Genomic DNA, 21,157 nt, shown 5'->3' on the forward strand with positions numbered 1-21,157 from the left:
TCAGCCCTTTAGCTTTGTAATAACTACTGCACTGAATGACTTAAGATAGTTCTTTTTGAATTTGTAATTTCTTTGTTTAGTAGGTCCGTGATGAGGATTGCACCACAATTAAATTTAAGATCAGATTAAGTTTTAAATCACTGAAGTTCTTTTCATTAAAAAGAAATAGCACTGTTTAATAGCTATCGGGAATTCATATAGTTTAAAAGAAAAAAAGACTTTAGCTGCTTTCCTTCATAGTTGTCACTTATCCAAATTAACCCCCTATAGTAAGGGGATAATTGTGGCAATCTATTTGTAATGTAAAGGTAATGTAGCCACATATTCAGAGCGTGGCACTGGTCACACACAACTGTGACCTCAAATACAGTATTTTTTTTCTTCAGCAATAAAAAAGGTTACTGTATCTGCCTTTTTAAACCACTTGTGATGAAGTGCTAGTGTAAGCTGTTAAGGATGGAATTATGAAGTCTAAATAATGTTTTTGATGGTGATTCTCTCATTAAGTTAATTCACTAGTAGTTTATATTTCTTCTGAAAACTTAAAACTCCTCCTCCTAGTTGAGATTTTTGTTTAATGTTACCTTTTTATTTTATTTGCATATGTAAATTTCATTAGGTGGTGAATGGTAAAATGAACATTTGTATTATACTTGCTTCTATGGTGTGCCTTAATTATCATGAACAACAACAAAAAAGAATCATCAACACCAACAACATATATACTTTAGTTTAATTAAAGGTGACATTGCTATGGAGCAATATATTTTCCCTGAGCGTAAGCGAGCACCAAATCAACAGTTGCTGTGGATGTGATGGCAGGATCAAGAGGACAGGATGCAAATGGCAAGGTGAATTTAGTTGTAGGGGTTTTTTTCTGTGTTACGAAGCCCTGTAGTGTTTTTACCACAGTTTCCCTAGTTAGGAAAGCTTATTTACTGTTTATAGATTTGTTAAATCTACAGAACTGAGTAGTTTCATAAAAGCAGGCAGCTGGATGAGAGAAGTCATGCAGAGGTCCCTTCCAACTCTAAGGATTCTATGATTTGTCAAAGCCTTGATTAAAGGGGAAGGGTGCAGATTTGTGTAAGGGGAGTGTCTGTGTTATTGGGCACAGTATATGAACAGTAGAACAGAAAGTTATGGAAAATTTAACTTAAATTTTCTGAGCAGCTTCATTAAAGTTACATTACCTAAAATTTATCAAAAAAAAAAAAAGGTGAGAAATAAATGTGCTATGGGATTTGATAGTACAGTCTGTCTTCCTAAATTTAAGTATTTTGATAGGTTTGCGGGCTAATCAATAGAGTTGAAAATGTATCATACTTTCTTATGGCAAAGTAGGAAATCCATTTTTGATAACTTCTGAGTTCTCCTAGCAAGGCATGTGATTTCTTGAAGAACAGTTGTTGAATTTTGTGATGAGAGTGTGGATATTAATGCAACAAAATTGTTAGATCAAAAGACAGAAGCTAATGCATCATGTAATAATATCTCATAGCCACAATTAAATTTAAGATCACATTCTATTAGCTTTACCTTAAAAAGCTTGTGGCCTAAGAAGACAAGGTTTTAAATTAAAGAGCTTTTAACAGGTATAGTGAATATCGATTCCATTTTGCTCTCTGTGTAGATTATAAAATGTTTCTTTAAATTATAAATAGTATATTGGATGCTACTTTTCAGGTTTCAACTCTACTATTAATCATTTTAGAACCACTAAGATATCAGCTTTCAGCTTCATGATAAATTCGCTAGTTTTAAGGAAAACTCAATGAAACGTGTTTTAATCTTTTTTAAAAGGATTATTTGTTCTATAGTGGTTAGATTATTCTGTAAATAAATAACAAGCTGCAATGAAAATACAAAGAATTTAATTTCCAAGGCTATTATGGTATAATACAACATTACTTGAAAACTTTGCTCCCTTCTTTATTAAAATATGAAATAAAATAAATACCCCTGAAATGGAATGCTCTTTTGTTAGGGGTTGGTGTTCATTATGATAAATCATAGAATCATCGACTGGTTTGGGTTGGAAGATACCTATAAGATCTATCTAGTTCCAACCCCCCTGGTATAGGCAGGGACACCTCCCTCTAGACCAGGTTGCTCAAAGCCCCATCCAGCCTGGCCTTGAAAGCCCCCTCCCTGGAACTATTCACAACCTGACTGGGCAGCCTGTTCCAGTGTCTCATCACCCTCACAGTGAAGAATTTCTTCTTAGTATCTAGTCTAAACCTACCCTCTTCCAGTTTAAAACTGTTCCCCCTCACCCTGTCACTACATGCCTTTATAAAAAGTCCCTCCCCAGCTTTCCTGTAGACCCTCTTCAGGTACTGAAAGGCTGCTATATAGTCTTCTCTAGGCTGAAATGCTCCAGCTCCCTCAGCCTGTCCTCATATAGGAGGTGCTCCAGTCCTCTGATCATCTTCGTGGCCCTCCTCTGGACCCACTCCAACAGCTCCATATAATTCTTGTATCAGAGGCCCCAGAACTGGATGCAGTACTCCAGGTGGAATCTCATGAGAGCAGAATAGAGAGGCAGAATCACCTCCCTCAACCTGCTGGTCACACTTCTCTTGATGCAACCCAGGGTACGGTTGGCCTTCCAGGCTGCAGGTGCCCATTGCACTCTCAAGCCATTCTCTGCCCAACCTGTATCTGTGCTTGGGATTGCTCTGACCCAGGTGCAGGACTTGGTCACTTTTAGGCCAGTGTTGCATGTGTGTGCATATTCATATATATGTGCATGTCTGTGTGAAAGAGTTACTTGGATGAATCTACCTTTGTATTCAAATCAAGAGTGTGCTTTTGGAGACACGCTCCTCCCTGTCCTCAGCTTTGATTTGCCTCACAGACCACCCTCAGACTGTGTAAACTCAACTTCTTTTGGATGAAACTTAAATCAAAAAGTTCACGTTAGAAACACCTTTAATATTATTTAGCCATTAATGGATGCGAAATCCACATGAGATTGGAGTTGGTCCAGACTAATACCTCCTTCCAAATGGATGGAGTGTAGGCACACTCTTAGCATTAGTTGTATCACTGTACAAAGTTGCTCCTTTTGTGGTGTTCTCCCTGTTAATTTAGGCAGTCATTGGTTACCTATACATGCCTGGGTTATCTTGTATAAGTATAAAAGAAAGTACATACTGATAGGTCTAGATCTTTAAAGAATGGACAAACAAAACATCTTTATATCTCCCTGTGTTCATTTTCTAAAAACAGAAATACCCCCACCACGTTCTAAAATTATGATTACACTTGAATTTAAGGCAGATGAACCTTACTTGTAAAATTGGGTCACTGTAAAGTGCTCTTCTGGAGCCTTTCTCCACAAAGGGCAGAACGCATTTTGTGCTCATGCTAGTTTGATTTCAAGTCTTGAGCTGGACATTGTGGAAGGCTGGCATTGATTAAGGACTGAAGCACTTAGTTCTACTTTAATCTAAATGAAAATATCAAATATTTTGATGGAATTGTCATGTGTAAATATTTCTGTACTGCGCTTGCTATTATTTAGGAATATGTGAAGATCAAGCAATATTTAAAAAATCTTACTGTATCATATTCTGTTTATCATGACAGAAGACTAACAACTTTTTTTTTTTTTGGTAGGTAACCTAGATTGATAGTGAAAATTTGATATTTTAATTATGCAAGATGTTTGCATGTTCATGCATGGTTCCACATGCCATTAATGAATGTGCTATTCCTTGGGGAAAGGAAACATTAAATAAGAAGGAAAAACCAAAACCTCAGCTAAATAATAAGCAGTTTTGGAAGGGGAGCTGTAGAAACTTGCAAGCTGTGATTACATAACTTGACCGGTCTGCTTCCTGGTAAGTTTTATCTGGTAAAAGATCTTCCTTCACTTGGCCAAGGTAGGCTTTGCCTATTGCAGACTGAGGTTTTAATCGTGAAATTCTGTTTTGTCAGGTAGAGTTTTTGCATTCTTTTTATGTTATTACCTTCTGCGTATTGTGATGGGATGATGCTTCTTTTTGCTTATGCACTGTAATTTCAATGTTAAAATAGAATTGTTAGTTGCATTTATATAAAGTTTTTTATCCTCAACATAAAGTCAACAGGAGTTGTACTGTAAGGTCTAATGCTTCTGGAGTGAACTTCAGGGTCCAAGTGGAGGAAGTCTGAGGGCTATCAGGAAAAAGGGAATGAAGCTATATGGAGCTTGGTCGTTCACAAATAGACTGTAAAAATTACATTTACAGCGTGTGATCTGTCAAGGAAAGCTATGCTGCCTATAAATTATTGAGAACTTTACTTGCAGTAATTCTGCTGAGTTGTTGTGAATTTAAAATTCCAACCTGAACTTCTGTAAGAATCTCGTTGTTCTCCCATACCGAAGAACAGAGCTAGAAGCATGCAGAAGGCAGCTCTAGAGGTTTTTGGCAGACAGTAAGACAGGCTGTTTTATAGCAGGTGTCTTTGAAAAATGGTAATCAGCTAGAAGGAGAAGCAGAAGATGTTAAACTGTATGTAACAAAGGTTGTTGTTATAGACAGTGATGGTAATCGTTGGCCACGATGGCAGAAGTCAACTGTGAAATAGAAATTAGCTAATGTCTTGTTCGTATTGTCATTTTTGCATGTTTGAATTTCTTTGCAAAAATTTATTTTTTACTTAAAGTTTAGGAGGTAATGATTTGCAGTTTGTGTCCTTATTCATCTGATCGTTACTTTTAATAAGCAACCATAATTAAAGTATTATTGCACTATTGCAGGCAATTTCAAATTGATATTAAGAAAACTATAAAGTATGACTAAACTTCAGATGGGTTAATAGATGAAATGATTTTCAGTGCTTCATTCGGAATGCTTGCTTTATTTGTGGCTTATTTAAAGTTTTGAAATAACACAGCATGCTCTTTGTTCACCTATATAAACAGCATTGTTAGAGACAATCTAAAAGGTTATTCATATCTTTCTATCTCAATCATGGGTTATGTCTTTTATCTTTTTCAGTTCATATTACGTCAGCTAAATTTGTTTCTTATAAAGCTACTTAATGTGTTTTTAAAAACTGTTTTAAAAATGTTTTAAAAACTGTGAACAGTTTTTAAAAATTGTGCTTCTCTACTTAGTTATAAAATTATAGAATGGCTTAGGTTGGAAGGGATCTTAAAGATCATCCAGTTCATCTAGTTCGTGCTGTGGGCAGGGTTGCCAACCAGCAGATCAGGGCCCCATCCAACCTGGCCTTGAATGCCTCCAGGAATGGGGCATCCACAGCTTCACTGGGTAACATGTTCCTGTGCCTAACCTCAGTCTGAATAAAGAATTTCCCCATAACATTTAATCTAAATTTCCGCTCTTTTGGTTTACAGCCATTCCCCCTTGTCCTGTCGATATCTTCCCATGTAAAAAGAAAAATAGGTGTCCCTCCTGTTTATAAGCTCCTTTAAAGCACTGGAAGGCCCCAGTGATGACTCCATGACTGAGTACACTGTAAGAAAATGGCTTTGCTGTGTCTAATTTGAAGAAAACCATATTTCTTGAGACAGCAAATTCTAATGCTGTAGTGCAGGAAATTGTAAAATGTTATCTTCTAAAAGGTTTTTGTTTGTGTTTGGTTTTTGTTGTTGCTTAAAAAGAACAGCCTTATATCTTATTCTTGATATTGCCAGAGACTGTTAGAATAGTTTAGAAACACTATTTATAGTATTGGTGGTTTGACTTTATGTATTAATATCCTGTGTAAAAGATAAGATGTTGTAAGGATTTTGATCACTCATCAAAGTATTCATTTTTTTTATATCTAATGTTTTTTTGTAATAATAGCTCTGGAAGTCAATGTGGATAATTAATAGTAAAGGCTTTTCTTTTCATGATAAAGGTATCAAGTAGATTTTCCTTAACAGCCTTATTTCATTTCAAAGGGAGCCAAGGCTTACTTTTTCCAATAGATATTGGGGGTATAGCAGCAGCAGTTCCTTAATTGATTAACTTTGAGAGATCCTGAGAGATACCTATAAAGGCCTCTTCTTGAAGCTACTGACAAAGTAAGCTTTTATTAGGGTTACCTTACTTCTTCTGTTAGTTATTTCCTATTTACCAAAGGGAGATAATAAATACTGAACAAAGCAAAACATTCGATAACCTATATTTGAACACTCCTTTATATGTGTTGATTACCAAGCTTAAACTTCACGACTCACAAAGATACCATTATTCCAGACTGTCCTAATTGGAGATCAGCAGTATGAAACTAGTGTGAAATTGCTGGAAACTTTCCTTTCAGCACCGACTGTTAAACTGATTATATTCTCTTTTTGTTTTTGACATAAGATCTGAATATCTTTGTCATTGCCAGACATGTAACTACTAATGTAGCTGGAAGTGTTCTGCTGGTTGCGCATTTGGGTAATTGCATTTCCTTTTCTACTTGATTCCTCCTACTCCCATTCGATCTTCTTGTGTAATCCATCTTAAACTACTTTAGTAAAGATGCTCACAGTATTTATGAAAATAATGATTAAAAAAAAAACACCCTAGCATCATGTTACTGCAACTGTTTCTTGGTTTCTGTGATCTGTATAAATAATGCAGCTGTGACTTTATTGTTACAGTGACTTCTGTAAAGTGTTTTATCTAGTTGCCATCATTACTCACGTTGCTGACGACCAGAAATGTAACTGGGACATCCTATACGTACTGTTATATTAACTGTAACTTTCCATTTTTAGTTAAGGAAGAACAAATAGTGCAGTTCATTTTGTCGATGTTTACACTGAAGTGCAACCTACGCATAATACTGCTTTCCCTTTTTTGTGCATCTCATGCATCCTATTTTATTGCTTCTTCCAATTTTTGAAGATTGAGGTCTGTTCTTGGTTCTTTGGAGTTAAGTTTATAAAAGTATTTCTGTTATTATAAGAGACTTGAGTAGGGTTATTTGCAAATATTCAAAAATATTTACATAACAGTTATTCTTGTTGTGTTTGGGTCTGTGTCCCCATGCCTTTCTCCTTTCTGCTCTGTTTAGATGCTGTTCTGAGCAGTGGGTAGTTCTCCCAGGGAGACATCTGTCTTAGTAGCTCTGGCAGAGTGCTGCAAGTACTTAGTGTGAGCTCTGTTACAGAGGCCAGCATTCCATTTGTTCAGATAAATGGAAAAATTGAGAAAACAGAGCAACAGCGATTATAGAGAGTTCTCTACGAAATAGCAGAATACAATTTTAGCTAGTTACTGTGGAAATGTAAACCGCTATATGACAATTTTAAAATTGATAATTTTTAAGTAATGGTATCTGTGAAGAGAGTACTATCTTGAACGTGCTGTAAAGTTTTTATGAGGGCCATACCGTCCAGAATGCAGATGAGGATTCTGTTTACTCCAGCGTTCCATTCTAGAAATCAAGTATATTTAGCTAGATATATTCATTCGGTCAGTCTCTTCTCCAGGAACAGTAGCAAGAATACAATTCTCCTTGGAGATAATATATATTACTCTCAAAATTCACCTTCCAAAATGAGTACTGGAAATAATTTGAAAACTCTGAATTCTCTTCCTGTATCTCAGATAGATCCACACTGTTGAGCACAGTAAACACCCCATTTGCTGACTTTTTAATTACTTAGTCTGGTAATCAGGGAAAGGTTATACGGCAATATGAGATGAAATTTAGCTGAGATTTTGATAATTTGAAAATATGGAAGTCTGAATGCTGCAAATGGAAGAAGAATTACAGATTGATTTAGTTACATTTACAGTTTTTATTAAACCTTCGATACATTTTGCCTGTTGCTGAACTGAAGAAGCATTTAACCTCTAAGTGTGGAGGTTAAAGCGCTCTTTTTGTCAGACGTGAAGTCAGAGTTCCTTCAGTACTTGGAAGAATGACTGTCAGATTTCCAGGCAGAGAATTATGAATGGATTTGCATGAATTTGAACTATAAAGTCGAATCTGTGAAGAAGTCTAGACAAAGCATTTGTTTAAAGTAACCAGAAAGTTTAATTCTCTTCCATTGAGATTCTACCAGGATGAAAATCTGCATTTTCAGAAATAATAAATGTCTGGGTGGTTAAATAATCACAGTACAGAACAGTGATACATCCTTACAAAATATTGGCCTATAACTTTCAAATGTTTAAGCATCAGACAACAAAGCCGTCATAAAATTGGCCTAATGTCATCTTTATGTAGAACATCTGGCTGATTATTCTCAATTAAAACCACATGTTGCTACATGATTTGAGCTTTTTCTTTTTCCTCATGCAGGAGCTCCCTACAAGGCCTGAGTTTCACCTTTAACATTTATAAAAAGTTAAGAATATTCTAGATTTTTTTTTTCCTGTTAGTACTGATCTTAGCTTTGGAATATATGGCCTTTACATTTTTTTAAATCCTTTTCTTTTTCCAACCTCAAAATGGGGGATTTTCGTTACTCTAAGAGGGAAAACTAGTAAAAAAAAAAAAAAAGGAAACATATTTCTATCTATCCTGTCTTTACCTCTTAATTTCCTGGAGTTTTTTGTCAGGTAACATGGAGAAGGGGTAGTCGGTTGTGCTACTTAGCAATACTGGGGTAATAATAAGTTGGTGATAGTAGGTGATATATCTCTTCTTATGGAGTCAGGCCCCAGTGGAGAATCAGGCTTCATCTTTACTGTGTAGTTCTTCAGTGCTTTCTGTTATATTGTAAGTCTAATATTGTTTAACTGTTAATTAAATATCTGTCCTTCTGTACACAGAGAGACTTCAATAAGAACTGACATTTTTAGGAACATTGTAGTTTTATTAAGTCCACTTTGGAGTGCAGAAGAGAGGAGGGAATTGTACAGCTTTTTGTGAACCACTTTAGTATTTGGGTTCTTGGCATGAAACTGAGAAAATGTGCTTTTCTGTTCTCATCAGTTGCTAGGTAAGAGCTGGCTTTGTATGCCTTAAAATGAGGGCTTTATGTATCTTCTTGAATGGAGGCTACTAGGGATAGCCTTGTAAAGCAACATGTAGCCATGCATTTTCAGGGTTAAAACAAACAAAAAAAACCCCGAACTTTTTAAAAGCTTGGGTTTTGAGCTGTGATTCTGAGAAAGAGACATTTTGCAAGTTATAAATTTTCAGAAAGTTCAGTGAACTGTTGTGAATGAGAGAACAGTGCAGCTTTTTGTTATTACATTGCAGAGGTTCGTGCTTAGGACAACTTTTCTTGAAAAACTGACTATATCTCCTCTTTGATACAGTCTCCTCATGGTAGAAACTTTCATTGATACATTTGTATGGCTGTGACTAGGCAGGCTTTGGCTGTCTTGCAACACTGCAATAAGATAGTTTTGAGTGCTTCTTATGATTATGTATGCCTTACATTAAAAATGACTGAAGAGGTCTGTTTTCTTTTCTTTACCACTGCTTGTCTTATATTCTTTTGTGATCCTGATCAGTGATTGGTGGAGACCATTGTTTTATAGTATGAAGAAGTTCTATAGATCCATTAGAGCATAATTCACCAATATGTTGATTTTGTTTAGCTTGCTGATTTTTGACATGTTATTTCTCAATTCCTTTCCCTGTTTTCACCCTTTTTGAAGTAGCAGTCTGTTAGATCATCATCACTATTCAGAAAGTTTCTGTTTTTTCAGCCTCAGTAACATCCTGAAAGTGTACACACAAGCTCTTCTCTTATGCTATTTGACTTACTACTGAAAACAGATTGAATGCATTCATCAAATGCTTTTGACATAAAATTCAATTCATACAAATCTAACTTACTTTTAGACTTTGCATAGATATGAGTATTACAGTGATGATGAAAGGAAGTTGCAGATGACACCAATTTGGGAGGGAGTGTTGATCTGCCAGAGGGTAGAAAGGCTTTACAGAGGGACCTGGATAGACTGGAACAGTGGGCCAACGTATGAGTCTCTATAGGACCAAGCGTTGAGTCCTGCACTTTGGTCACAACTCCAGGCAACCCTACAGGCTTGGGGAGGAGTGGCTGGAAAGCTGCCTGATGGAAAGGGACCTTGGTGTGCTGATGGACAGTCGGCTGAATATGAGCCAGCAGTGTGCCCAGGTGGCCAAGAAGGCCAATGGCATCCTGGCTTGTATCAGGAATGGTGTGGTGAGCAGGACTAGGGAAGTCATCCTGCCTCTGTACTCGGCATTGGTGAGGCCTCACCTTGAGTAGTGTGTTCAGTTTGGGGTGCCTCAGTACAGAAAGGACATGGAGGTGCTGAAGCAGGTCCAAAGAAGGGCAACAAGGCTTGTGAAGGGCTTGGAGAATATGCCCTACTAGGAGAGACTAAAGGAGCTGGGGCTGTTTAGTCTGGGGAAGAGGAGGCTGAGGGGAGACCTCATTGCTCTCTTCAAATACCTGAAAGGTGATTGCAGTGAGAGTGGGGCTGGTCTCTTCTCACTGGTGACAGGTGACAGGACAAGGGGAAATGGCCTCAAGTTGCGCCAGGGGAGGTTTAGGTTGGATATCAGGAAAAACTTCTTTACAGAAAGGGTTGTTAAGCACTGGAACAGGCTCCCCAGGGAGGTGGTTGAGTCACCATCCCTGAATGTGTTTAAAAACCATTTGGATGTGGTGCTCAGGGACATGATTTAGTGGTGGGTTGTTAGAGTTAGGGTGGTATAGTTAGGTTGCAGTTGGACTTGATGATCTTGAAGATCTTTTCCAACATGAGCAATTCCATGATTCTGTGATTAAGTTAAGGTTTGTTAATATAATAGTTAAGGTTCTAAGGAGTAGTTGAGCATGAAGTGATCATACTCTTTCTTCAGGAGGCACTGACATTTGCATTTACATTTTAAGTTTGCTCTGTAAAACATTTTATATATAACATCTCATGTGATACTTTGAAAACATTCACTTACACCTGCATAAAAAAGCCTCCGTACCTTCATTCTTAATTCATCATAGTATAACATACTTTGTAATGAGTATATATTCATTGATAATTTTTCTCTTGCTTAAACAAGAAGCTCCAACAAATAATTTCAAGACACCGTATAATACCGCCAAATAAGATTTATAAATATGTTTTATTTTAACCACTTTCCTCTTTTAAGAAGTCTGCTATCTTTTCATTTTTGTTTAGAAACCAGTTTACCCTTCTCTTTAATGTAACATGTAAAATAAGCTTCTACTGCCTCCTGTGCTAGTTAGCATTAGAAAACTTTTTGCCACTTCCTAATACATATGTCAAAAGAAAATATTTGCATGAACCTATCAACATCTGCTGAAACAATTTTGGTATATGTGGAAAAGGAAATTAATCAGAGGAGCAAATGCTCTTGAAAGGAAGGAAATTTTGTATGAGGGTTCTGGAGCAGCCTTAATTCAGTTCCATTGTTCCACAGCAGTGTAGGACACGCAGTCCCATTTTTGATGTTTATCACCAGTTGCTGCATGGAAGACTTGGACTTGCTTAACTTTTAACTTGGCAGATAAATGAAGAGGAGACACTGAAATGTGTTGGGCACAAAGTGCAGCATTAAACTTGTTATTGCTTGTATATTCTGCTACTGATTATGAAAACTGTTGATGTAAACTCATTTCAGCAAATGTTTGCAATTAATATCAATTTAGATTATTACTGAAAGAAGTTAACAATATAGTTTATACTGTGTAGTTAATTTTTCATTTTTCCTCATTGGGCTTATTTGTTGCTTATATATTAATTGATCTTGTTTGTTTTTTTCTTTTGTTCTGCTTTTTGCTTTAGTTCCACAGTAAGACAGATACTGTTTGAAGGTCTTGCTTGCTCCCTTGTATTCCTGTTTAAACAACAGGGAAAATAATCTATTAGACTTCGTAATTGGAATAAGCTAAGTTGGAAAGCGCTTTGAGAGATTGCTTCATCCACTCTTCAGCTTCAAGCAGGACTAATGTCAAGGATGGATCAGGTTGCTGAGTGTCTTGTCCAGTCTAATCCTGGAAATCTCCCATTGACAGCTTATACGTTCTGCCTGGACAACACATTCCAGAAGTTTATCTGATCTCACTGAGAATAATTTGTGTTCCACCAGAACTCCTCTCTGTACATCATGGGAGGATGGCTACTTGTCCTTTCAGTGGGCAGACCTCTAACATACTTTTCCATGGTTGTCTCTGTTTTACGCTGAAGAGACCTATTTCTATTTGGCCCTCCGTCATAGAGAAGCCTTCTTGTACCTTTGATCATTTTTCCTTTCTGAAGTCATTTTTCAGTTCAGCTTTGTTTTATGAAAGTAAACTTGTAGTCTGCCATTGATCTAGCACAGAGCTATAGGCTAGCCTTGCACACAGAGAACTTCAGCTGTTCTGCACGTGGTAGCTGCAGTCTTACACAGGATTTGAAGCAAGGGGACTAATATAAGGATTTAACAGTTGTGTATAAATGTGTTGTTCTTACTGGGCTGAATTTAAACGCTGCTGTAAATCTGTCTAAGCTTTTACCCTACTGCAATAGTGAATTTAATGAATTAACCTCTTAAAGTTGTAGTTTTTTATCTGTTTTTAGATATACTTACCTCCATTTCATTAGCAGTTCTCCAGTTTCCTATTGGAGGATTTGTCTTAAGTAATAATTTTGCAAAACGGTGGCATTTGCTTCAAAAATACAATTTCCCACAGACATCTTAATCTACCTTTAAATATTTTCAGTCTCAGTTCTGTAATTAAAAAAAACTAGTTGATGTGCAAATGGACATGTGCGGGTGTATAAAACTGATAACTTATAAATTCATATAGCACCTCTCACAATACAGCAATTGTGATTACCTGCTATAGTAGATGCATATTTTTTCTGGTTTTGAAAATCTTCTGTTTGAAAATACATTTAGTTAATTATTTGCAAGTAGACATTTAAAATGTTATTTTCTGTATATATTGCTGTGCAATTTAAGTTAATGCCAGACGCTGCTAATGCTGTTTTAGCACAGACATCAAATCATGCAGAGACTATTTTAAAGGATTAATGGCCCATGTGACATTAGGCTGTACATTCCCCAGATAACGAGTGCCATCAAAAGCAGATATCCTGGTATTGCTGCTAGCTGTTATGGCATTAAACTCAATGCTGAAAGATGTAAGAGAATTTTCTGGTTTTAGTATTTCTGTTTCTCCTATCTCGTGTTTATTGGTGAAGTGCAAAGGGTCAGAGCTGTAATAAGCTAAGGGAATAACATACAAAACTATTATGATTATACATATCCATCATTATTTCCATCAGGGATTGTTTTGTTTTAAATTAAGGTATTCTGATTCATCTCCTTTCTGTCTCTTCTCCCCAATTTGCTACTGCGCTTCAACATGCTTCCCCCTTACACACCTTGGCACAACTATTTGGCAGCTGCCCTGTGAAGAAGATTGTGGGGTGAATCCTGCTGAGAAGTTGTTTAGGAAAAGAAGCCTGAGGACTGCTGTCTATGTGTCAGCCTGTTACCAGTGCTGCCCCACAGGGAGCTTTCCCAGGACCAGTGAGTGGGTGCTGCGTGGCAACAGAGAGTGGTTAAGCAGGATGTCAGTAGTCTGCTGTTGCTGTGGAAGCAGGGCCTCGTGGAGTCAAAAAACACCTACGTTTTTACGATGTATTTCATTCACATACCGGAAGTTCTGGTCTTAGTTGTACCCAAAGGTTCTGCCACGTTGGCTAAGCTAAATTTATAAGCAAGCTCCAGCATTCACAAATTAGCTGTTTTTACATCTGAGATCTCTTAGAGTGAGATGCAACAGGTATACCTCAAACAGTGTTACACAGAAAACATTTTATTTCCTCAGCAAATTGATGATTTTCACTCAAAAGAATGCCAGCAAGGAAGATAAGTGAATGTGGCACTTCCTTCTGCACAAAAAGCATTTACATACATTTGGAATTGTGTTTTAGATATTGTCAAGGTGATTGTGTTCCAGCCTGCTGCTCTCCTTCCACTTCATTGTTCTCCTTTTGGCAGACAAGTATGGAAGTGGTATTCTTTGCCTAAGTCAGGCCAATCTTACGCTTGTCAAAACTTAAAAGTGGCCTAACAGAAAAGGAAGAGTGACCGTGGATATTATGTTTGGGAAGGAGCATGCTCAGTTCGATTCCTATTTCTTTCCTAGGGCTTTTTGTTGTTGTTGTTCTTTTGTTTTTCTTCTCAGTATGCCTGAGCGAGTATCTATGTATAGTAGCTACTGCAGGAGCCCACAGACTTATTTCTGGGGGCTAACAACGGATTTCTAATAATAGTGTTAGATATATGTTAAGATGTTAGCAGTTCTCTGTCAGTGCTAATGCTAGGATTTCTGGAAAGCTGTAATTTTGAATGAATGCCCAATGATTTGGCAATGTTCCATGAAGTTCTGAAGTCTATTTCAAAATATCCACATTGTCTTTTCTTTTAAAATGTTTTGTTTTCAGTGTAAAGTAGATTTTCGGCAATTTGCAAATTTGATGTAAATCATAATGTTGCGATTATTTATAGGTATTGATATATAGGAAGAGCTGTGATGCTTTCACTCTCAGTACAAATGCATTATTTATGTTTGTTCATCTAAGCTTAAGTACATCATTTTGATGAAGCGGCAATTTATTATATTAAACATTTAGTATGAATATGCATGCACTTGACAAGCATAGATCTTAGAATCGTAGAATGGTTTCTGTTGGAAGGGACCTGTAAAGATCATCTAGTCCAACCGCCATGCCATGAGCAGGGATGTCACTCACTAGGTCAGGTTGCCCATAGGCTAAGCCAGCCTGGCCTTAAACACTTACAGGAACGGGCCATCTGGGCAGCCTGTGCCAGTGTCCCAGTGCCCTCAACGTGAAGAATTTCTTCTTAATGGCTAATCTAAATCTACCCTATTTCGGTTTAAAACTCAGTGTGAATTTCTGATATTCTTTGCTATTTGCATTGCCAATAGAATATATGGAAAGCTACTAAGAAAGTGGCTATTGTGATTCAGGAGAAATTGAAGTAACACGATTTGCAGGATTTTGTGTTGACATCTTCCAGTTTAAAAACAAATTACAACAACAACAACAACAAAATACCACAACTCATCTGTGTTGTACAAAAAGGTATGCTTTTTTTGCAGCTGCTAGAAGTTTTTAAATTAAAAAGCCAGTTAGCAGGAAAGTAAAGTAGATGATCTGAGTAAAATTTTCATTGTAAGTGAAAGCTGACAGACATTTTAATTTTCCTGTCAGACTGTTGAATTTCCTAACCTCTTCTCTTAGGACGTATGAGCAATTGAATATGTTTTGAAAGCAGAAAATGTATTAAGAATATTTTTAGACCTGTTCTTGGTGCAGAATATTCATTTACTGTTTCGCAGTTTCTGCTGTGGCAGTGGTAGAGCGCCATGCCTGTGAGAGCCTCTGGTGCTCTGGTACACTTTAATGTCTTGGCATCCTCACTTAGTGTTTTGACATTCTTCACTGGGTGTTTTTCTTTGTGGTGATTTTTTTTTTTTTAATGCTCTTTTATTCAAAGCGTCTATATTTAACCTACTTTCTATTTTTTTTTTTCTGTGGCATGACAGATTCCAGAAATACCCAGTAAGCACTGGGGTTCGGTTTAACAGAGTACTAAGTCTCATGTACCGTGAAAGGCTCTATCAGTGCCTGATGGCTGCTGACACATATTCAGCCTGGAGGAGATGGTGAAGATGATGTGCAGCACTGTCCAACCCTTCTGATGTGTTTGAGACCAGATGAGAACATCAACAGTGATGTTAACATTCATCTCTGATCAAAACATCTTCTTGGGTGTGGAACAGATAGCCAGAGGTTATGGTATTTTCTTTTATTAGATGAGTCTTGCTTTAGGACCAACACTGCAGCTTCCAAGATAGAACAGTACAAACTGAGAAAACAGACAAATGTTCATGGGTGTTGCATTATCTGCTGAGACTTCAATAGATAAAGGGAGACTTCAGGCAAAATGGTGTTGTTCTCACCTTTCTGTTCTATACATTTGTATTTATCTGAGCTATGTATGATAACAGCAGAGACTGCTTCAGATCTGAAGTCCATCTGGCCAAGTATCCTATGGATACGTGGAGTTACTGGATGCCCCACAATTCTTTTATTAGATAAGTAAACTCTCATCATTTATTCTCCTTCCTTGCTCATGACTTTATGTTTAAAGTAGGTGTTAATATCCCCTCCAGTCTTTTCTAATCAAAACATCCGTAGCCTGGATGATAATTAATAATGTGGAAACTGTTCCAAACTTTTGGTTGTCTTTCTTGTCCTTAACTAATTCTGATACAAATCATATGTTGAGAATGGTAATTGCATGCACTAGCCAAGATACAAACAAAACATTAATTATACAATGGCAACACAACAGTTGCTCTTTTGTTCTTTATTTTTCTCTTTATTGATCTCTGGACTTCAGAATGAAGGTCTGATGGCTTTTTTTTTTTCCTTATTTTTTAACCTACAGCTGAGCTCCTACCTTGATATTACTTCCTTTACTTTGATGGCTCACTCTCTTTATATAAACTGAGAGGCTTTTATGCTGCTCATGTTTTATGTAGGGACTGTGCCTCCATCTCTATTCAAATTCTTAACCTTTTGCGTTTGTCATCTTGTTTGTCTGCTTAGTGCTTCAGTCCATTAAGGGTTAGGGCTGGCTTTGGTTCCATTCTTGCATAATGGCTGAATTCCTCAGCTATGCAAAACCTGTAACTCCTGTGTATAAAGCTAGGAGCTGCAAGTATAGCCCCTCCCCACTAACTATTGTATTTTATTTTAAAATATAAGATAAAAAATCAAGGCTTTGAAATGTTGGACTAATTAGAGGTTATTGAGGTTATTTGCAGTGCAAATATTTTCTGGTTCTATTTACGCTTTCAAATTGGAAAGTAGACTTAAAAGTTTTTCAAGCATCAGAGTAATGTAAACTTGCATCTGCTGCAATTAAATTATTTATTTTACCTTTTAATTTCCTCTAAAATTTCAATGTTGTACACTACCTAAGTACAAAAGTTGGGAATTCACTAAGGTACATTATTTGTAGCTAGTCCCTGGAGAATTTTTCTCCCATAGTTCTCATATTCTTCTTTGATTTCCCATGCCCTGAATGGGTGTCACCTTTTATGGCCTTCTTTTCCTATGTTAAAGTTATAACATCAGGCTTTTGGAAGGGCTTCCTAACCCATCTGGTTAGCTTCTTCTGCCCCTTCCTCCTCCTTTACCCCTCAAAATTTGCTTATTCTTCCTCGGGTTTTGCTTATTCCTCGCTGAACTTCCTGAGTTTGAAATAAGTCTTACATTTAAAAAAAAAAAAAAAAAAAAAAAAACCTCTTATTTTTGAGATTCCTCTTTCTGATGGTATTTCTCTGCACTGTTTTTTTTCTGATTTTTGAAATATACTTTAAAGAGCTGCTCTCGTGGTTAGTTTAATTTTAAGGTAACAAACCTTCACTTGCAAAGTTTGTACACTAAGGTTTGGCTCACTTCCTTCTGCTTTCTGTTACATGTGCAAGCATGAAAACACCACAACAAAATCTTTAAATTTTGGATAGTTCTATTGTTTGGGTTTCTTCTTTCGTTTTCTTTGTTTCATAAATTAGATGAGACTTAAGCCTGAGGTTTTGGAACAATATTTTCTATCAAAAAAATTAGGAGTCAGTACTGATCTGTGGCCTTCTTATGTAGTGTGTATTTAATGTATCAAAATACCTTATCTGAAGTTGATCTTTTTGGGCTAACGAACCAAAAATTTATCAAGCAAAATTACATCCTATCTTTATTGTGTAATATTTTAATTTTCTCAAAGAAGTGTGGTACTGTATTTTGGAAATATAATTGTGTTGTTTAATAATAGTTTGTAGAAACACATGATAATGAAGTTTTTCGTGAGCAGAGATTTGGGAATGGTCTTGGTGACATTTTTGCTCTCTGCTTCTCAGTGATTATTTCTTAGGCAAATATCTGTATTTAAAAGGATACCATCAATTCTTCTTGAATTTGAAAAATACTTATTTTGTTATTGTAAAAATGCTTCAGGTGTTTATCGCTTTCCTTTAACTAACATTTTAATATACTGAAATAGAAAACCGTTTTAGAATGTTCTTCTTCCCTTTATTTCTCAGCGTATCATCCAGCTTGTGATACTCCTGAAACTGTTCCAAACTGAAATTTCTGTACTAAATGGAGAAGCAGAAGGTTTTACTTAGCAAACTGTATTGACTGTAATGAAATGTGTGCAGCATATCAGCCTAAGTCTATTAGCAATTGGAAATACCTGAAGAAAATATTATAAAAACATAACTGGTTGTTAAGGTCTGTTCTACGTGTAGTTGCATTCCAAAGAATGCATTTAGTTTTATTACTTTATCTTGTGTTTTTCCTTTTATTAGGCACGGCGCAAAGAAGTTTTTATCCAGGAACGATACGGAAGGTTTAATCTGAGTGACCCATTCCTGGCTCTTCAGAGAGACTTTGAGGCAGGGGCTGGTGAGAAGGAAAGGAAGCCAATCTGCATGAACCCGCTGTCCATTTTAGAAGCTGTCATGGCTCACTGCAGGAAAATGCAAGAAAGAATGTCAGCTCAGTTGGCTGCTTCTGAAAACAGACAAAAGAAGGTACCCTGTTACCAACTTTTTTTTTCCTTTTCCCCTTCCTGATCTTGTTCTTTCACGTCACTTTAATTTGCACCTTTGTCTAACTTCATTATCATCACGAGTGTTGACATTTTATTGCTTAGTTGTCATATATAGTGAGCTGCTAGTTTTCTGCTGATATTTTATGTGTACCTCATGTGTTTCTTAAATCTAGCTCTAGTTACGGAATAAATAGAATAGAACCAGCGCAAGTCAATGCAAAATACAGGTGGACAGCTCAGTGTTACAATGTATTTTTAAACCAACACCACTGAAGCCTAGAGAAGCTGCTGCTGTTGCATTAAAATTTGCTATTAGGATAATTATTTTGGAACAAGTACGCTGCAAAAAAATAATTCATTTTGAAGATAAAATAATGTCATTTTGAAAGTGAATTGTTGATTTACCGTTCTGATCAAACTTTCTTTTTAGCAACTCTGCTTTCTGTTTTGGAAAAAAAAAAAAAAGTGTTTTAAATTCTGCTTGCTGCCCTAAAATATGAGCAGTGTCTTAAATACATTGCATGTTTTTTTACTACTTTCTTGATGTAATTGGTGGTTGAGACTCCAACTAGGACTGCTAAATTTGGTTGCAAATTTTGCACTAACATATAAACGATATATTTTTAAAGTATAGCTAAATACAAATATTCTGAGAAGGGGGGAACGCTAATAAGGTAGACTGATCGAGATTGGTTTTTGTGAAATAATTAAAAAATAAATACTTGCTAGGTTTTGAGTCGGCCTTGCTGGGTGTATATTAGGTAGAATATCTTCAGCAGCTGTGAAACAACTTTTTGGTGCCAGTTGTATATTGGTGTTAAAAAAAATAAAGACTGTGCAAAAACAGCCGGCATAAAATTCATTTGGGCAGGAATTTCTATTTTGGAAACAATATTCACACAGAAGTACTGGATGTATGCTGGAAATGCATAGTTGAGTTAAATCAGCAATGTTTTGTTGTTACCTTAGCTCTGCAGTTGAGCTCAGTTTAAGCATCTGTTAAGACTTCAGAAAAACTCAGATACCATGTTTAAACAATTGAATAATACTGTACTGTATGTATGAAATCTGAGTCTTAAAACAGTGTAATGCCTTATCCAGAGAGCTGTTAATTATATTTAGAGATTCTTAATTTTCTCCAATCTGCTTTTAAATTAAATGTTGAGATTTTGGGGGAAGGGGTTGTCTCACAGCATAGAAGAGAGCAAGCTTGTATGTCCACGCTGGAGAGACCTTGACGTATCCTGGGCAACTTGCTCTAAGTGTCACTTTCTGAGTGGGAAGCTGGACCAGATGACCTCCAGAGGCCTGATCTCAAGCAGTCTGTGATCCTGTTATAGCATCCCGCACAGTTTGATTAGTTTCTTGTTTCAGTGTGTAGGCAGAAGTCCCTCCTTGTGCATACATTTTTCATCCCCGTCTTTTTAGAAAGAGGCTCTTAGAGTATAGAGGTACAAATGCATGTAAGAGGACCTTGTATATTAAAAATATATCTCAAAGTCAGGATATTGCTATGTAAATTTGATTACCCATGTCTAACTCTACAGGTACAGAAAAGGATGCTTTTGTCCCTTGTTTCCTACAAGGAAACATGATTTTTTTTCTTTAAACCATAATTTTAAATAGCTTGACTTTTAGTTTTTCTTACCATGAAAAATACTGAAACCTCCATTATACATAACTCTAAAGTGTACAATTTTTAAGCTAAACCTGAAAGCTACTCTTGAAAAAAATGTTGTATTGCTTTTAAATTGTGTCATTAGGATGCCCGCTTTTTTATTCCTTTAACAAATAGGAAATTTGAGTGAGAACAGGACCTGAAAATGAGCTGGCTGGTATTAAACAAGCATGTGTGTGACTTACATCTTCCTCTTTAAAATCCAGATAGAAATACTGCTTGAACAGGGCATCCTCTTAAGCTTCTTGGTTTGTAGCAACAGTTGTCATTTCTCTCAACCTTTGCCATTAACCTCTATGTAAACTATTCAGTGTTTCACATTCCCTTAGTTCCTCGTTTTCCTGTCCACCATCTCTCAAAACCCTCTGCGGTAGAGGGTAATGAAGGTATTTGGAGGGATTTCTAGAATTGTTCAACAAAATATGGTGACCCTGTGTGAGGAAAAAAAAATGTTTAGCCCAGACAAATGTGACCTAAATACAAAGCCAGCTGTACTTTCTCTAAGAGTGGTTCTTCCTTCCCTGGACATGTGATGCTTCTGTTTTTCTGTTTCAGATTGCCTTGCTCTCGCACTAAGTGATGAGGTGTTTGTACAGCTGTGCTTATTTTCTATGGATATTACTGGAGTCAAGCAGGCTCAGAGTGAGCTCTTTTTTTGTGGAGACTTATTGCCTATGAGTATAACAACCCTAAAACATTCTTTGAATGAAATGATTATTTGCTACTAAAAAGTCAGAACAATGTGCAAGGATGCACAAAGGAAAATGAAGAGGTGCACAAATGACTATGAGTTACAGGCTTACCTTACACCAAATACCTAACTCCTAGATGTCATCTGCTTTGCGTTAAGTCTTGAGACCCTTCCATTTCTTTGTGTGGCTTTCCTGGAGCTGCTGACAAAATTCATTTTGAGTTTACCTAGAA

The 21,157-nt window shown here is 36.6% G+C and overlaps 1 protein-coding gene across 1 annotated transcript in view; it reads left to right on the plus strand.

The window, feature by feature from the left end:
* CTTNBP2 (cortactin binding protein 2) overlaps positions 1-21,157 on the plus strand; it is an 82,373-nt gene that overhangs the window by 15,719 nt on the left and 45,497 nt on the right. Inside the window, 1 exon segment of the mRNA XM_021384848.1 lies at positions 18,311-18,535. Coding sequence (XP_021240523.1) covers positions 18,311-18,535 — 225 coding nt within the window.

Source organism: Numida meleagris, chromosome 1 (assembly GCF_002078875.1).
Source record: "Numida meleagris isolate 19003 breed g44 Domestic line chromosome 1, NumMel1.0, whole genome shotgun sequence".
Taxonomy (NCBI): domain Eukaryota; kingdom Metazoa; phylum Chordata; class Aves; order Galliformes; family Numididae; genus Numida; species Numida meleagris.